The 19,101-nt window shown below is 37.7% G+C and overlaps 1 protein-coding gene across 12 annotated transcripts in view; it reads left to right on the top strand.

The window, feature by feature from the left end:
• Positions 1 to 14,498: 14,498 nt before the first annotated feature.
• Positions 14,499 to 19,101, top strand: part of R3HDM1 (R3H domain containing 1) — a 54,847-nt gene continuing 50,244 nt past the window's right edge. For 4 of the 12 annotated variants that reach the window (XM_074828570.1, XM_074828573.1, XM_074828572.1 and 1 more), the window contains exons 1-2: positions 14,500 to 14,704; positions 16,116 to 16,326. In XM_074828570.1, the coding sequence (XP_074684671.1) occupies positions 16,156 to 16,326 (171 nt within the window). In that variant the 5' untranslated portion in view covers positions 14,500 to 14,704; positions 16,116 to 16,155. Of the gene's footprint in view, positions 14,705 to 16,115; positions 16,327 to 19,101 lie in introns of all 12 variants that reach the window. The other 8 variants (XM_074828577.1, XM_074828569.1, XM_074828576.1 and 5 more) reach the window with 4 other exon arrangements.

The following is a 19,101-nucleotide window of genomic DNA, read 5'->3' as shown; positions in this document are numbered from 1 at the left end:
TTTAGAATGATTCTATGATTTAGAGTACAGACCCTGCAATGAATGGATTGTGCACATAGGTGTTCACCTGTATGGAATTCATGATACGATTTTAAAAAAAAAAAAAACAAAACACCCAACAAAAAAACCCCAAACCAAATTATCTTCTATAAGATCCTGCCAAAGAAGCCTTAACTATGATGAATAATGCTCCCATTGCAGACCAGATGAAAGAGAAAAGGTGAAAATATCCAGGGCCTCCCAGAACTATGCCTTTTGTATGTATTTTCTTAGAGTTGTTATAGACTTGTCTGTTGGGAGCTAATTGGGTGTGTTGATGGGGCAACATGTGTGAGATGGTGCAGCGTTATCTAGATCAAAAGAATTGTTGTCTGCATACCTGAAGCCGTAGCCTGGGTTAGAACAGCAGGACTAGCTGGCTTGTGATGTAAGGAGGTAACTGTTGAGTAGAGAAGAGGGGTAGCCAGCAGTTACATTGAACCTGCCATGCACAAGAAAAATACAGGTGTTCCAAGAGCTGCTATCTTCAGCTAAAGGAAAAAGGCTTCCTTTTCTTTTTCTTTTTTTTCTTATATGATCTTGCCTGGTCAGGGATGGCAGCTGAGATGCATGGAGTGTACGCCACTGCCATTTGCAGCCAGTAGGAGTGGAGACTTCAAAGATGCAGCTCAGAGGTAGCAAAAAAGGGGAATAACCAGCATAGAGAGATTTAGACCTGTCACAGACTGCAGCAGTCTCAATACCAAAAGATATTTTTATGTATTTTTTGTTTAAATCTTCCTATGGTTGGCTTTTGTTATTTACTGTTTTCTATGTTTGTTACATTACAGAAATGTCTGTCCGTGTATGTATTTTTATTTTTTTTTTTTAACCTTGTCACTTAAAAATACAGGGTCCTGATCTCTTAGTCAGGAATTATAGCCTCCCAAGATCACACCTCCCCTCTCTGGAGCCCCCACATTAAAAATACTGCTCCATTTGCCTTCCAGCCTTACTTGGTATGCAGGATCCTTCAGAGTGGTGGCTAGAGAAGCACAGAAGGGGGATTATCATTCTGCAGTAGTACTACTGAGCACTGGGGTAATGCTACAGATGGGGTAGTGATAGCAGTTTCTCACAAGCAAGAAAATTATAGGCTCCTGGTCTGGATACTGATTTTGGAAGTATGATAATTCGCATATCATAACTCCCTTTTTTTTCTCCTACCCCTCTGTTCAGAAAATGTTTTTCTTCCGTATTTGGGTTCTCATAGCTGTTATGTGCCAGTCCAGAAAATTATCATGGCATTCATGCTGCCAATGACAACTGCGTTTATCTGCTGGCACTGTGAACTAACTTACTGATACTTTTAAGTTATGTTCACAAGGCCAGACTGAAGAAATAAAAATGTTTAGAAAGAAAATTAATATCTTTACAGTACAAGTGGTTTTTGTCCTACTTCTGTTTCACCTCGAAATTTCTTTGAGTATGGTATAAACTTTAATTTTGAGAGTAGTCTGACTGTTAATGGGGAAGTGATTAAAATCTGTACAGCCATTTTATAGCACATTCACAGCTTCAGAAGGCTTTTGCATCAGTTCTTGTGAATTGAGGAGCTCAGCGTAGGCTCTGTGCGTTTTGGTGGCTGTGCGTGGTGACTGGCTGGGTGTCACTGACAGCACGGTGCCCAGCTGTTGATTTTCTATCGTCTCGGAGGCTTCAGCAAGTGCCTCAACAGTTTCAGTGTGGACCTATGGACGCCGAGTGATCAGTTAAGCATGCCTGTGCAGTCCGCTCTCTAAAGCAGAGCCTTGTATGAGATATTATGGAAAGCACGTCTTCAGTAACTGCATAATGAAGCAAAATGCCACTATGACGCAGGTATGTGAGTTCTGAAATAGGGTATTTAAACACTGTCTGAAAGGAGAAGAATAATGTCTGTAGACAAATTGCGTTTGCATTTGGTTTTCCTTTTTTTCCACAAAAGCCTTTTTAGGCCTAATCGATTAACAGAGATCATCAGCATCCCTAAATCTCTTCTTTCTTTAAACATTGACTTTAAAAAGACTTTTTCTTATATCATCTCATTTAATAATGATATGCTTGCTAGTTTTTATTTACTGGATATTCTACTTGTGCTAGGATTGGAGAACCATTAGAAATATCTCCGCTAAAGCAAGGCAGTTTCCCTAGGTGGCAAACATGGGAGAGATTTTTTTTTTTTAGTGTTCCTGTTACCTCCGTTCTAACGCGGAACTATAATTAAGATCAAAATTTTTTTCTGAAGATAAGTTTTGAACTGAAAAACAGACTTCAAATCAAAATAGGAAGACTATTTACAGTAGGCTACATAAAAAATGCTTTTTTCCTGTGCAGGATGTTGATGACTCTCTTTTGTACTGTGGACCAAATCTCCTTTTGTTGAGATAAGTATTTTTGGGTGGCTATTAGAAATCATGACACTTGATTCCGTGAAGATCAGTCATCATTTAAATTTTTTTCAGGTTTCTGCACTATCGAAGCAGACATCAGAACTGCTGTGGCTTTGTTGTAAGCTGAGGAAAAATACACTGCTAAAGGATTAATGTTTGTTAGGTAGACGGTTTTAAAATTCTGATTTGTTGTTACATGATTTTTATAATAAACAAATTTTTAAGCTACCAAATGATGTATGTATTTATCTTGTCAATGCGATGTAGTATTTTGTGAAGCTATGGAAACAATACATAGGTGAGAGTATTGATAGTGCCCCATGGAAAGTTTTTTCACATTTCTCTTGTTGTTTGGTGTGTTTTATCTTTTACTTTATGCAGGGAGAGACCATAATGGTATGGCAATTCACCAAGTTAGTGATTCTTTGTATAAGGGGGAAAGTCCCTGTTGAATTTTAAGCTTTTGCTTCATAACTTTGTTTGAAAACCAAGCGCATTTCATAATCTTGAGTATCTAGGGCCCTAAACAGAATCTTTAATCTGGTCTCGTAACTCTAGGAATCTATTCCTACCATCCGCAATTGAAATCTCTGTGTCTGTCTTAGAGACCCTTTTTTTCCCTGTTGCTGTCGATGGAAATACCAAAAGAAGAATGTAAACTTCTATATATATTCTAAGAATAAAACCTGAATTCTGTATAAAAAATTGTTAGTTGCTGTGTGCAGTTCTGGATGCTGTTTTCTAAATGAAGTGAAGATTTGTATCCTATAAGAAAACTGCTATTTGAAGAATATCCACTGAAAATAGTCACAAGCAATGCTTCAGTTTATTTAGTTAAAAAAACTGGGGGGGGAAAGAAATCAAACTTTGGCTATTTTAATGTTTTAATTTGCTACTGTATCATCCGAGGACACGTACATGGCATGTACTTTATTTAATGTTATGTGTTCTCTGCATGTAATTATTTGCTACGCGTTTTCTGTTGAGTGTTTTGAGTAGCAAGATGAATTTTTTTCTGCATCTGAACTGAAAATATTTAGGTACTCTTCTATCTTGTTTCTAATATACTAATATTAATGCTGAGCTGAAAAGGCTCTTGAAGATGCCTTTGGTTAGTTTACAGTTTGGTAATATAAAACAAGTTTTTAATTTCAAAAAACTTAAATTTTTTTTTTAAAGCAACCTTAAATAGCTCAGGCTATACTTATACTTCATTGTGCTATAAAACTTCTAGGACATTTAGTAAGCATTGATAGCATAAAGGGCAAAACAGGGTTTTTTTTCACAAACTAATAATTTTATTTCCAACAGAGAGAGGAAAAGCATGTTGTGACTCTTTTTCTATTCCATTTTAAGGCCTTAAAGCTAGAAATCTAGCTTCAGGGAATGATCTAATAACAGGTGATTCTTTATCAGTTTTTAGGAGTTGTTTTTAATAAGACAATGGACTATATCTATTTGATAGTTTAAAACAGGATAGATACTTCGGTTTTGGGTCCTTGATCTGAACGACTTTATGACCTAAAGGTATTAAATAGATACACAACAGTATTATATGGTGATGCAGAGTTTTGTGCTCTGTGGTGTCACAGTGTCTTTCATGGAATGTTGGAGTCTTCCTAAATATGAGTGAAAATTTTATGGAAAATTATGCAAGATGACAAAAGGAGCTGATAAAGGCTGATGGGTGAGCATGCAATATAAACAAAATAACGATGGAAGGGGATGAGTTGGGTATTGCTTGAAAGATGGAATGGGTTGAAGCTGGGGGAGCGTGCTGGTGTGGGGACACAAACACAGCACTGTACGTACATCTGCCGTAGAGCTCCCAGAGTAGAAACGGCTTAAGAGACAGGAGGAGTTTTTCTGCTGTCAGTTAGGTTTCTCTGAATGATGTAAGCTAAGCCAACAAAATCTTCTGTCAGCATAGTTGTTTCTACAGAGCTTTTGCTGGTACAGCAATGTCATGTGAGAAGGGCATTCATTTTTTGCCTTCCAAGCCAACAGAACTATGTTAGCAAAAACTAAAGACGTCATGTTGTATTTCATAACCGTTTCTAAATAGTTCTTTCCTTCTGCCTTTAGACAGACGTGTTCTTTGGGGGAGGAGGGACTTAGCCATTCAACATATATATTTTCCTCTAACCTAATGCTTTGCTATTTCTGAGGTATATCATTTCTGAAAGGTTAATGCTATAATAGTGTTCAGGCTGAAATGGCTTTTGTCTTCCAACATTCATTACTCTGTGCAGATGCTTGCCAGTGAGACGATATAAAAAATAGCTTTTAGTTAACTGTCTTGAAGTCTGTTTCAGAAATTATTTTCTTTCCCTCTCTCTCTTCAGCTAAAAAAAAAAAGTGAGAACAGATCCTAATGGAGCTACAACTTTAAATAGCATATAAACCATTTAAGATTATTTTAGTTACCCTAATGAGAGTGGACTAGCCACAGAGTTGTGTTTTATAACAATATGCATATGCTAGCCAAGTTGGTTTTCATCCAACACAGATTGTGTTCAATGCTAGAACTGTAATTTCATTGGAAACCCTGCATCTGTTGAAACATGGGGATTGGACATTCCTGGTCTATCAGGAGGACTTTCATTGTTCATGTTATGTAGTTTCCCTAGTCAAAAAATGGATTCTAGTGGGGTGTTTTCCTTAGGTAGTATCCTAGTACACCAGTCCTTCCCTTTTCCTAAAATGGTTAAGTTATCAGCATTTTTTTCTTTTTAATTAAAAGTGCATATTTTGGCACCAAAGAAAAATACATGAAGCCTGCTTTGCTTTATATTAAGCTGGAAGCACCTTAGCAGAACCCCTTTCCCATGTTACATTGCAGCAGGAGCTACATCCTGAGGACTGTTTCAACTGCCATGAGGAAACCAAATTGTTTATTTCCTTTGATGTACTTTGCTCTGATTGTTCATATCCTAAAAGTCCGAAGTGAAGTCCAAGAAGAGAACTGCTAAGAGGGTGACAGTGCTCTACGCAGAATAGGATGGCTGACCCTCCTGAGGAGCCTGTGCTCCAGGTTACTCTGAAGAAGCCTGGTATAATGCCAGTGTTTTGTCAACCTATCGGTGTACATTTAAAGTTTTCTAGGACAGAGTTTTTGAGTTTATGGATAACAAATACCGACAGCAAACCCCTACCGGTCTCCATAATATTGTATATAACTTACATACATATATATAAAATACCTTAATACTGCAGTTTTCTGTCAATATGTAAAGATTGCTTTAGTCTTGCTGGTTGTTACATTTCTTATTCGCACGTATGCAACTATATTCCTGAAGGAGTTATCTTGTTATTCTTTGTGGCTGTCAGCTGAGCATTTCTATTGCATTCAGTAGTGGACTCACAGGAGAAGGTGAGGCAGGATTTAAAGAGCTTTATTGCTCGGAAATTAAAATATAAAAAAGGGGGAGGAATAGTTACAAATAACATCTTGGCTTCTCACATGCCTGTTACTGTGAAAGGTGTCCTCTTTAAAAGCCTGTCCGCTCTCTTCTGAGCAATGGTAATGTCCTAGCTTATATCCTGAGTGTGACAAAGGGTCACTATATTGTTTTAAATTGTTTGAGAGATTGTGGTACACAAAACTTCTCCGTAAAGAAAAGGAGATCTTTAAGCATAGTAGCTACAAGACTAAGAGCAAATTTCAGTTTTTATTTTCTGATACGCAGTGTTATTCTTGTGCAAACAATACAGTGCTGGTAACCTGTACCTATCTGAAGTGTATATAGGTTTGGAGTAGATGTTTGACAGATATGTTCTGGTGAATCTTGCTGCTGTGCTTTAAGGTAACAGCTCTTTCTGTCTTTCCTTCTTCTCTCAAGGCTATTGATTTTGCACCAGAGTCAGTGGATGGGAAGGTGGTATGATGGTGCCTTGGTCACTCGAGTGCTAAGCTCCATATCTTGGTGTGTGCAGTCAGTGAAGGTCTGCGTGAGTTTAGACACCAGGCCAAGCTGCAGTGATTGAGGTGTAAATGTGTTCTCTTCTGCCAACTTCTGCTGTTGTAGTAGTACCTCTGATAGAGGGGCAGGACAGATAAATAAGAGAACAGATTACTTTGTGTAACCAGTGCAGGAAGATGAACTAAAGCATAGCTGTGAGAGTCTTTTATCGAGTTCACAATTGTGGGATTTTTCTTCTGTCTTCTGAATTTCCTTTGGAGGGAGTTTTCTCAACAAAGTCTAAAAATGTCTTCTGGTAAATTTGGTGCTGTTTCTGTCCAGTTAATTTTATCATGATGTCTATAATCAGTAGTAGGACATAATTTGCATAGACACTGGGACACCTTCAGTCCTTAATTTTGGAAGAGGTAGAGTAACTGCACATTATGCTTTTGTATTCCGATTTATCATCATACTGTTCCTTTGAAAATCTGATTACTAAATAGCTTGGTAAATTGAATCAAATAAAAAGTATCTTCTAATGCTAATGCAGTAAATAGATTAATCGGTGAACAACTGAATGCTATAACTTCAAAACCTGTGTAGATAGTGTCATTGGGAAAAGCCTAAATCTTTGATGTAAGTATATTTAATGCAATGCAACGTGGATTCATTTGTGCAGCATTTTCTACTAGATAAATATAAACAAGATTAGGGATTTTTTTTTATTATTCATGCTTCAGTAATAGACAAATTTCTCATTTAAATGCTATGTTATTATTAAGATCAGACCTTCTCAATATAATCGTCCAGTAGGGAGGCCAGGATTCTTTGCGCCTTAGCCGTTTAATGGGTTTAACTTTAGATGTAAGGTAACATGCAGAAATTTCGCATGTGCACAAAGTTGTGTGTGTGTTGGCTTTTTTGGAAAAAAAGAACAGCTCCCTCTGCCCAATTCCAGTTTCTCTCTCTTGTAATTGTACAGAGCTGCTTTGAATTCTCTGTTAAATGAATGGTAATCTTAAAATAAGCTGCTACATTTTTATAGAAGCTGCATGGTAGATTTTGAAAGTCTTTGATTCCCTGGGCCACAGAGGTAAGCAAAGCACTAACTGAGAAAGGGAGAGCGAAACTTTCGTTGCAGACCCTGACCAGAGTATCTGTGAGCATGGCTTGGTCTGTTCATCAGCAGAATTGTTGCTCCCTCTGGGAATCCTCCCTTGCTCTCCAAGTCAGGATTTTTAAGGTTGTGTGGGGTTTTTGTTTTTACTTTTCCTTCTCCCTTCCTTTCCTTTATCACCTGAGGCAGTTTCCACCAGTCCTTTTCCCGCCTCTCCCCTAAAGAAAGTTTCCCAGAAGGGATTAATCTGTTCCAAATATAGGTCCCTATCAGGTTGTCCATCTTTTGTCTCAGGATTCATCTGCAGGCTCTCAGTTAGTAGATGCTTATTTTTTTCCTAAAAAAAAAAAAAAGTATTAATCTGCACCTGCATGTAGCTTTATTTTAATTAGGCTGGTGCTATTGAAGAGTGTCCTTAATTGACTGATGGGGCAGAGATGATATAGAAGTCACCACTGCAAAAAGAGGGAGGTACAGCTGTTTCTCTACCCCTCTTGTTGCTCACTTCATGCTGGCTAGTGCTCATAGAAACTTCCTGTGCACCACCATAGCTCAGTAGCCCAGCAAAATCTACCCTATCAAAAGAATTTCATGGTTCTCAGTCACTTGTTGCAACCCACCATGAAAAGCTCAGCAAGCACCAGAGCTGATGAAAAGGTGGAGGTGGGACCATGCTTTAAGAGCATGGGGCAGAGGCTACAGGGAAAAGAAGGAAGAAGCAAGACCTCCCCTTTTTGACAGCAGTGTGTTCTCTGTTGATTTAGCTGTCTGAGGCATTGCTCTAACTTGCCAAAATGAATTGTTTCTGAGAACTGTGTGTAGATAGTGGTCCTCAAGATGTAAGCAGTAGCTGGATGCAGTAATTCTTCTTTAGTTATACCGATAGTTTTTTATTAACATAAGAATGAGATGATTTTGACTAATATCTCTCTGCTTAAGGCATAAGCATTTTCCCCTTTCATCCTAACAAAGAAACAATGTAACTTTTTGTCAGTGTTTTTGGTTGCTTGGGAGGGTTGGTGTTTATTCTAATCACAGGAACCCTGAGGTTATGATGCTAATATAAATATGTTTATATTGTGTTTAAATATTTCCTAAAATAATTGAGGTGGGAAATAGCTGGAAAAGCTCTTGTTGTGGCCAGTCTTTTATTATAAGAGTCTTCAAAGATCTTTTTTTTTTTTTTTCTCTAGGGAAGGTCCTGACCTTTCTCCAAAAAAAAAAAAAAAAAAAAAATAGTGCTTCCACATCCAAGGAAGACTTGTATCACCAGTATGCTAGGGGTAAGGCAAGAGTCTGTTTCCAGAGACTTTGCTGTACCTATCAATCAGTTCTTCCACTTAAGCTGTTGAGGGAGGTGCTGCACAAAGCTGCTATGTAAGTTATGGTAAGAGGCCAGTGTTTGTTGGTTTTGGTTTTTTTCCTCATGCAGCTACTTCTGTAATAGAGTTCTGAAATAAGATGAATCTTACACAAAGCTTAGGTCTGTCAGAGGAAAAATGGGTGAATTTGTAGATTTCCCTTAAGTAGGCAGTACAGCTCCTGATGAGGACAATACTAGTCTAGTCTTTTTGAAGAAAAGGTAATTGTTGTTTAGTGCAGAACATCTTTTATGTATTTTTTCCCTTCCTGATACTTCCTCTCTAGGGAAGATTATCCTTATAATCCTGCTTCAAACAGAAGTAACTAAACCCAACATTGATTCTTCTCAGTTTAATGGAATACAGCATAAATAGTACAGAAAATAATGTACCACTGTGATTCCTCTGGGCATGGTACATGCATAAAGGAGTGTTTCTTCTAAGTAGAGTGTCAGCTTCTGACTCCAAGCTAGGAGAATTAAGAAATAAGATGTAGCAAAAGCCAACCAACAGCAAAAATGTGTAATTGTAGATATCTTTTATTAGATCAATATAGTCTGTTCTCAACTGTCCCCACTGTTTTGAGCACATTCCCAGCCTCTTCACTTAATTTGATTGTGAAGACAGTTCTTGTGGTTGTGAATGGAGGATTCCTGATTGCTGGTCAGAAATCTTCTGCATTACATCCTATGTTGATCTTCCCCAGGACTGCTTTTCTGAAAGACATGAAAGACTTGGGAAGTATGAAGTGTTTTAGAAATGCTTGCAGAAAATCTAGAGGTACCAGAGAGAATCAGTTTCTGTCTGTATCTCTTCACACATTTAGCATATGGAAACTATATAACAAATGTAACAACTCTACAAATTTTTCACATGTATGTAAAAATCTGGAGCAAATACAAGACTTTATTACTGCCTATCACTGTGCCTTAATGTTTACTTCCCTCCGCCTCCAGCTGCTCCTTGGTCCTGCATCTCACCTGTTTTACCTGTGGTTGCTGGCCTTCTGGTACTGGGATAGACAAAACAGCTCAACTACTGCTGCTTCCTGCTTTAAATTTTAATACATTGATTGGTTTTGCTTTCTTTTCTTTTAAGTCTAACGTAGACATACAGTACAGCAAGTATGTCTCTGTACTATTTCACAGAAACTTGGTCTTGTTTCAGGGAGAATACAGACGGATAATTAAGTTCCAGCCTTTAGTGCAACTTCTGAAGAGAAGTACAGCTTGCCATGTAACTAGAACAAATGTTGAGTATGGAGACAAGGCACTGAGACAGTCTGGAGATTTCTGAATGATTTGCGACAAGCCTCACTGGGAATTTATAGCACTGACTGATTTTGACTGTCAGGTTAGGGGGTGAACTACTTATAATTGTGGTAAAAATGAGGTGGGTGGATATTGTCCACAACAAGGAATACTCTTTAGATTTGTGGAAGAATTCTGTTGAAATATCTGGTGAAGAGAAGCCTGTTTAAGGAATAAATTTTCATTTTACCTTTCTACTGACAGTATGTCCCCTTTGCATGTCGAGTGTAGATTTTTTTCACCCCCACTCTCTAAACCAATTTCCTGCCATGAATTTGTTTGATACCAGTTATTTTGACAGCTGTTCCTGGGGTCTTTCTGACAACAATGATATCAATAATAGCTTTAACAAAGGAATTTTAACCAAAAAATCACCTTCTGTCTTTTACCTTCTTTTTTTTAAAAAAAAGAATCCATTTCTTCTGTCATGGGCAGAGCAAAGCTTCCTATTTCCATCTGCAAGGAGGAGATGGAAGTCTTGATGCCTATTAGAGAAATTGGATTAAGTTGAGTAGATCCTGTTCCCAGAAATATCCTCACTCATTACAAGTCAATTTAGCGGGTTTGCATCTGATTATTTTCAAGTCAGAACCTGAAACAAAGGACCCAGTGGTTTTCCATGCATGATTCAGGAGGCTTCTGTCATAAAACTCAGCAATGGCTTTGCTTGATGTCTTCTTTTTTATCACTTGTCCTCAGGGTTGTGAAAAAGAAAACAATGAGAGCACAGCATTGACAGTTTTTATGATCTTCTGACTGATAAGCGTATGCCTACATAGTACTAGACTTCCATTTCACAGCAGATAATAACAATTTTCCCTCTGAAAAGGGACTCATTCAGAATAGGTGCCTAGACAAAGTGGTTGCCACTTTTCAGAAAGAGAACTAATAGAATTTAGGATGAATGGTGGTGGTATAGTGTTACCGACGTGAAGGGGAAGAGCATATATTTCAACACTAAGTGTTTAGATGGGGACAGCAAATCTGAAGGTTATAGTAGATAAATATGACATGTTATTCACCGCTCTTACATACAAGTCCTTGTACTTCCTGTCTATTAAAGTAGGTGCCTATTGTCACCTATAAAAGACACTATAATTGGAAGGCTTTTTTCATGAGACCTGTTGCTAGCTGTTTGAATTTTTAAGTGCAAAGCCAGGTAATGTTCTACCCTAATATTCAGTCCTTTCAACTGCTTAGATCATTTTAAGACAGAGGTATCACGTCCCTCTTAAAATCTGTTAACCTACATTAGTCTATATTGCCATGCAGTCTATGGCCAATGTTGGGATTTGGTGTAAATCAATTTAATCAGTGTGGGGGGAGGTGAAAGAAGTGGGATGCATAAGGATGGATTGTGATCTGTCCCCCCACCTCAGTCTGCAGTGCATAAAATTCCTTAAGTCTTTTTTAATCCGATCCGTGCAAGTTTAGGAACTGTAACCAAATTATCTCAGCTATGAAAATTGTCTGAGTTAGAGGAAACTTCGGGGATGGAATGTTTTCCAAGTACTAGAAACTTGCTATTGTGGGTCACAAACATAAGGCTGCATCACCAATTTCAATTAACCTATAGCTGTTTTTACTCAAAAAAACCATTTTTTTCAGGTAAGCATAGATTCATCTTTGTATTGTGCACGTTTTGCTGTTAAGCTGTAGCACAGGGTTTGTCATTTACTCGTGGGTGTGCATATAGTGATTCCAGTTGACTCAAATGAGCTGTATTCTATAAAACCAAAAAAATAAATATTATTTCATGTGAAGTGAAACTATACGGCTTTTCCTTGATTCTGTCCCTTCTACTGTAGGTTACATAACACAAAATCTGCAGGTGTTTAATCTATGTGCAGGTGAAAAATCTGTTCGTAACAAGTTATAAGCAGGTTTTCAATTGTTGTAGAAAATATAAGGGCTTTTTTCACGTGCATCAGTTTTCTGGATTGACATAGGCAATAAAATGTCTGCTGCATGAGTTTTGTTAAGTGAATATGCTGATAGCCATTTTTTTTAAATGGTGTTGCAAAGGGACAGGAGCTCTTAGTGAATTTGATAGAAATAGAGAAAAAAACTCAAGATGTTGATTACGGTTACTACATTTGTGACTTGTGTAGAGAGTAGTGATTAAATTTTACTTAATTTTCAAGATTTGCAACTGGACATATATGGGTTTTTTCCTGTCTTCAGCCTGTAATCTTTTTTAACATTTCTGTAAATATAATACAAATCATATGTCAGTCAACAAAAACAAACAGCATCTCTATTCAAGTCTTGTTTACAGTAAAGGTTGTTAATCTGAGCTGCTTCATAAGTCTTAAATCACCATGTGGATTGTCTGGAAAAACTAACTGAACAACCAAACAGTACGGCATATCCTTTGTTACATTTCTGCAGCTTTTTATTTCCAATTTGTTCTTTAATCTATAATCCTTTCACCTCCATTAGATTCAGTGAATAGTCTTTTACAGGCCTGAATCACAGCCCATCTTTTATCTTTCTTTTCCATACTTCTTTGCAGCAAGATTTATTAAGTCAAAATGTCTATAGTATCTCCTAGCTCTTATCAAACTGTATGTTTCTTCAGATCTAGAGAGGTAATTGTAGCCAGTCTTTAATCTCACCTGCAAGGAAACCTGCAAGTCTGTGGGCCATTGTGCTGCTGTTTCATGCCATCGCAGTCTCCTCACTTGTACCGACAGAGTAGTTCAGCACGATGAGGTGTTCTCCTCAGAGTTGTAACCACATATGATGAATTAAGATATCGTAGCACTTAAGGAAGAGGTGTTGAATGCTACAGACTGTTTAAATTATCTAAAATTCTTCTTACCCAAATCCCTTTTGCAGGATTTGTTTGGGGACAAGGGGGAAGTACGTTATTCTTCATTCTTTAAGTGCACGTACCTTCTGAAGTGTTGCTTTCTGCTGTTTTTACGGTTGTTGTCTTCCAGGAAGGAATCAAGAGATTGCAGTATCTCTATGTGTATGCAAAACAATTTGAGTGCAAGCTGGTGATGCTGTTGTGGAATGTAGAAAATATAAAGTATTTTCTTTCTTTTATTTCATTGTAAATCCTGCTTCCCATCTTCGGTTCTGCAGGTTTTTCTTCAAGCAGGATATGGCTTTTCTCTCATGTAAAGTCAGTGTTCTGTTTAGCTACTTTTCTGTTACTTTATATTGAACTCTTTCTTTTGACAGAACATTAAAACTGATAAAAGGCTGGGCGCTGTCACAACCTGACCTTGTAATTTTGATATTAATTGCTTTCTAGTGGCCTTGTACTGTAGAATGCTTAAATGCTTTCAAATTAATCTAAAATGCAACTTGTTGGAGACGTTAAGATCTTGCACAACTTGTCTTTCCATCCTTTCTTCCTGCCTATAGTGTAACTCTTCATTTTGAAAGAGAACAGTGTAGTGCAGGTTCTTCACCTACATTGATTAAAATCATGTTTGTAACCATGGTGTAAAGTCTCATTTGTTTCTTAATTTCACTTCAAACAATTCTGATGTTTTTCACTTGTTTTCCTGAAATCATTCTAATTATCGTGTTACTCACATGGAAATTAAGTAGCTCAGCTGAAGTGTTCTTGATGTTTATTATAATTTGTACTAGTTTTAATAAGGCCATGACTAGTCATGAGAAAAGTGTTTGGGGAATGCAATACAGAGATCCTTTTCAGCTATTTTATTTCAGTGTATCTTTCACAGGTTTGAAAGATAGTTATTTGTGTTCTTTTCTTTAGGATATTTTTGCTGTGTTCATAGGTTACGTTTTGTTTGCTATTAGGATGTCTGTTGTCTACCATTTCAAATGCGTGCCTCCTTGGGGGTGGTGATATTACTTATTTCTCAGAAAAGCAAATCTGAAAGAGAGGGAAGATGGAACACTGTCAATTTTGTAGAAATTTGTAAATCCTCATTCAAGGGCAATTACTTTCTTGAATAAAATGAAATTGTCTTCTGTAATTCAAGTTCCCTAAAATATGGATTATATATTGTGCTTGTAGATTATTAACTGTGACACAGAGAAAAATGCTGTTGTGCTAAGAGGGATTTGTGAGTTTTCATGGCCTATTACTCCTCCACACCTGCTGAGCTGCTTACTTCAAACTGTCTTTTCAGACTCTTCTGAAAGATACCTACTTGCTTATAGAAACAGTCTCACTAGGAATCCCAACAAAATGTTTATTACTTGTTAACTCTGTAATACAGAAATATCATGGAAGTCTAAGGAAAAATATATTACTGCTAGATAAATTGAGTAGAATGAATAGATATGACAAATGCTGATCTCTTCAGTGCTTTTTTTCTTGAAATTACTAAGTTTTGGGGTGCAATGTTCCCTCTCTCCTCTCACCCCAAGTAAAAATATCATGTATTTCCTTTGATTTTTAGGCATTCGAAAGGGATGTTCTTGCTGATTCAAGACAACATAGTTCTGTCCAGGACTCCACACTGGGGATAAGGACATGGGACGACTCCTGCCAGATTCCAGATGGTTCATTACAACTGACACCTTGGTTGACAACTGTGAAAAGGAACTTTGGATTATTTTATTTTACTTTTGTGGGAGACCACAATCCCCAAACTGTAGGACATATCAGGTATTAAGTCACAGATACTTACTTAGGCTTTTCCATAGTGTTATTTGATTGTTATTTGTTTTCTGTGAAGGACTTCAAGCATTAAGATCTTATTCTTCATTTCTTCTAAGAAATAGAAAAATTTTGGTTTTATGTCTTGCACTGTAGCTGAGTAAGTTGTATTTCATATTTCTTAAGGAAAATTGGGGTGAATCTGTTATAGATTTAATCATTAGAGTTATCTTTATATAGTATTTTAAACTCCTATAAATTATTATAAATTGTAATTACTGATAATGGTTGTGATTATGCTAATTACCAAAGCTGTCTCTTTCTTATTTTATTGCCTTTGAGAGAGTGCTTAATTTTATTAAGACTCCTTTCGCTACATTTATTATAGAATTATAGAATGGTTTGGGTTGGAAGGGACCTTAAAGATCACCTAGTTCCAACCCCCTGCCATGGGCAGGGACACCTTCCACTAGCCCAGGTTGCTCAAAGCCCCGTCCAACCTGGCCTTGAACCCTTCCAGGGAGGGGGCAGCCACAGCTTCTCTGGGCAACCTGTGCCAGTGTCTCACCACCTTCACAGTGAAGAATCTCTTCCTTAAAGAAGGGTAGATTTAGATTAGATGTCAGTTTAAAACCATTACCCCTCGTCCTATCTCTAAACCCCTGATCAAGAGTCCCTCCCCAGCTTTCCTGTAGCCCCCTTGAAGTACTGGAAGGCCACTCTAAGGTCTCCCCGGAGCCTTCTCTTCTCCAGGATGAACACCCCCAACTCTCTCAGCCTGTCCTCACAGGGGAGGTGCTCCAGCCCCCCGAGCATCTTTGTGGCCTCCTCTGGACCCGCTCGAGCAGGTCCATGTCCTTCTGATGTTGGGGGCTCCAGAGCTGAACGCAGTAGGTAACGGTGCTTTACCTATGTGTAGTAGGTGAGACAGTTCCTGCATTCAGAATTTGTTCAGTTGTCACCTGACAATTAGGAAGCTTAAAAGCTTTAATGAAATATATGAATGTTTGCACACTTGGTGCATTATTATTCATGTATTTACTTTCAACCCTTTTAAAATAAATCTATATGTAATTCTCCCTTTTAAATGAGAAAAGCTTCCCTTGTTTCTGTTGGAAGCTAGTTTGATTTGAAGTATCTGGATGCTCGGGTGTTTGTTTTAAAATTCAGAAGGGAAAACCTGCAGGTATTATACTGTAGCTTAGTTCTCATTTCTATAGATGCCTGCTATTATAAGCCTCTTGATAGAAGTGTTTAAAAAGAAAATGATCACTCCCTCTGATACAAGATAGGAAAAAAGTCATAACAGGAGGGGGAGTCCTTTTTGCAGCAAAGTCATGTTTACTTTTGGTAGCTGTTTAGGTATGTTATCTTTAAAAATTAATGTTACTCAGTGATGCACTTTTTCTTTGTCCTAAAGGTTCCATATTTCTTGTAGAATTTTAAAATAACCTTTTCTAATGAGGATGTCTGATATTCTTACTGTAAAAGATGAAACTGATGCAATGAAGGGTTCAGAAGCTGAATTTAAAGATACAGACCCAGTTGAAAACCTTATAAAATCAGGAAGTCAGGAGCAGATTCAAGCAGAAAAGGATGAAAATTGTCCTGATAGCAAAAACAATATGCCGGTAAGAAGCTTTTAATTTTATTTTTCACTAGTGTATCATGTTAAATACGTCTGTGTCTTGTTCCTCTCCCTTTCTCATGATCCTCTTACATGTTTCTTTGGTACAAGTTAGGAAAACTTGGCCAGTCTTAGGGAAGCAAGTAGCATGATTATTGCTTCCTCTCTCCTCCTTTGCCCCACTTCTCTGTTTATATTCTTGTAAATACGAGAGTCAGTAATTTTTAGCTGTTTGAAGTAGATAAGCAGTTTTCATGGGAACCAGACAGTTTGTCCATAGTTGTGTTTTTCTGAGTGCACATGTGAAGTTCTGTCTTTTCATTGTAGCAGAACAAGGGAACAACTTGGCACTCAGCTGTCTTGCTGTTGCTGAATCCTGACCGAGTTTCAGAGACTGGGCTGTGTTAAGAAGACGCTATATAGTAATAGTGTGGTTTGATCAAAACACTAAAATGTTGAGCGTTGCTTGTATGAACAGTACAGCACAGCTCAGCATGTCTGCCCTGGGTAGGGGTGACCAATCTAGGGCTCTTGAGCTGTGTGCACCTTACAGGTGGCTCAAGTGCTGTAACTTTTACAGCAGAACTGTAGAGCATAAGGCTACAGTAATCAGATGTAGGTAATCCAAATCCCCAGGTGTCAGAGGAATCAAGTTAGAGCTCCTGAAGCCAGTAGGTCTGGATCCTGCTCTAGCCACCAGCAGAAGGTCCAGCCTCTTTCTCCCTACATCAGTGTTGGAGTGAGCTATCATCCCATCTTGGCTGGTAGCTGGTATTCCCCATACCTTCTCTTTTCCTCTGTTCTTCACTGCTTGACAATTTTGGTATGCGATTTATTAGGTAGGAAAGCGTAGGCAGTCCTCATGCATACGCTGAAGGGATGATCCATATGAATGAAGTCTTTGCAAGGTGGGAGAGGTACCTATAAAGAAATTGTGACATCAGATTTCAAGTGAGAAGGAGGCAGGCAAAATAGTATGAAAATATCTTGTCTTAAAGGAGAACACACCAATAAGGATGAGTTAAGAATTTATGGCAGGGGATTTAATACCTCTGAGGTTTAGTTGTGCACTTACTGTTTATGCCCAAGAGTCCTGAACAGTAGGTCTCTTTCACACGGGACAAGCTAGATAACTCCTAGCTGAGGCTGCTCACTTGGCCACTGAAGACTGGAAGTGTCTTAGATGAGGTGAGGAGATAAGGAAAGCACCTGGAATTTTCTGGCACAACCTAGAAAACAGGGCAAATTTCTAAGAGAAAACACAGAAGCTTATGTTTGACAAAAGCTAGTTTTCTGTAGGAATTTTGTGTCTTTGGATTAATAATAAACAATTTTCTGATAAAAATCCTGATTGGGGTATGGGGTATGGCAGTATTCTCTTGTGGGCTGCAAAAAAAGGACAGTAGCTTATTAGATTCTTGTTATTGAGAATTGAGTAAAAGGTTCTTTAGGGAGTAGTTTTGTTCAAGACTAACAATTCAGTATTCCACTGAGTGAACTAAGCTCTATCTGCTATGTTAAATTGTTCCCGAATAAATCTTGTAGACCACTGTAATAACAGTACAGTCTTACACTTTAATATCTGCTGGCTTTATGAAGGCTGGCATCAGTGTAAATAGGTAATTTTATGGAAAAAAAATAAATCTTTAAAATGAAATACTTATCCTGTAATATGAGAAATAACTGCTACTGAAAAGCTGGTAGATGTAACAGCTGAGCTGATATTTTCTTTAATCAATTAATATCGTAGTAGTGAGCCTTAAAAATTAATTTACAGTTTATTTTATTACAGTTCAGTAACTTGGAAAAATTTCATTCACATTTTCTCATTCAACAAATCTCATTCAACAGATTTTAGTGTGGAAACTTCTGAGACTTAAGTGGCAAATCTGCTTTCCTGCAAACAAATGTTGCTCTATAGTCAGACCTAGTCTAGAGAAATGAATCTTTTGGTGCTGTCAGTGGCTGTGGGTTTTGGTGAGGGGGCTGGTTGCTTGGTTTTGTTCTTGTACAGGAGTAATAGCTGGTGGCTGAAATAATTATCTAGCATATGTGAGATGAACTGAACAACTGTGTAATGAAGGCTGTTTGATGGAGACAGCTTTACTGTCATCTTCATTTAGTGTGGATGTGAGTGTTTTGTCCAGGAGTCTCCCTCAGAATCACAACATTGCTGTTACAGGAGGAGTGTGATTAAAAACTTGAGTTTGTAGGCTAAGGATGTTGATTTTCAGAGTGGTAGTAAGTCAATTACAAACTGTAACCTTTCGAATGTAAGCCCTTTGCAACAATTGAAGTCAACAAAAATTAATGTCACTTGTACTGTGGTAGCTGTTAGTGCAAATATATATGACATATATTTGAGGCTTTTTCATTGAAAACATGTTTTATGCTAAAATACAAAAAAATTTTGGCCTGTCCATAGTAAACAAAACTTCTGGGAACAGTAGAGTCATCAGCAAGTTTAACTAGTGGATGATTAAGTAGTTTGATTAGTGAAATTTCACTGGATATACTACTTTTCATTAAGTTCAGGTTAAATGTTATCATAGTGGTAGGAAAAAGAGCAAAGGATTTGCTGAGAAACGTTAGAGAAGATTCTCAGAAGCTTATTTGAATTTGTTATGTTCTTTTGTTTACTAATTGAGTATAGCAGAAGATGGGTTGGGGGGTGGGAGTTGCATGGGGTTTAGTTCTGGCTTTCCTAGCTAGTAGTTAATTGCTTCATAGGTTTTATACCTACTGGCAAACTACAATAATAGTCTCAAGTACAGTTATC

The sequence above is a fragment of the Strix aluco genome, chromosome 6 (genome assembly GCF_031877795.1).
Source record: "Strix aluco isolate bStrAlu1 chromosome 6, bStrAlu1.hap1, whole genome shotgun sequence".
Classification (NCBI taxonomy): Eukaryota; Metazoa; Chordata; class Aves; order Strigiformes; family Strigidae; genus Strix; species Strix aluco.
The sequence above is the reverse complement of the archived record's forward strand: the minus strand, read 5'-3'. Positions and strand labels throughout refer to the sequence as shown.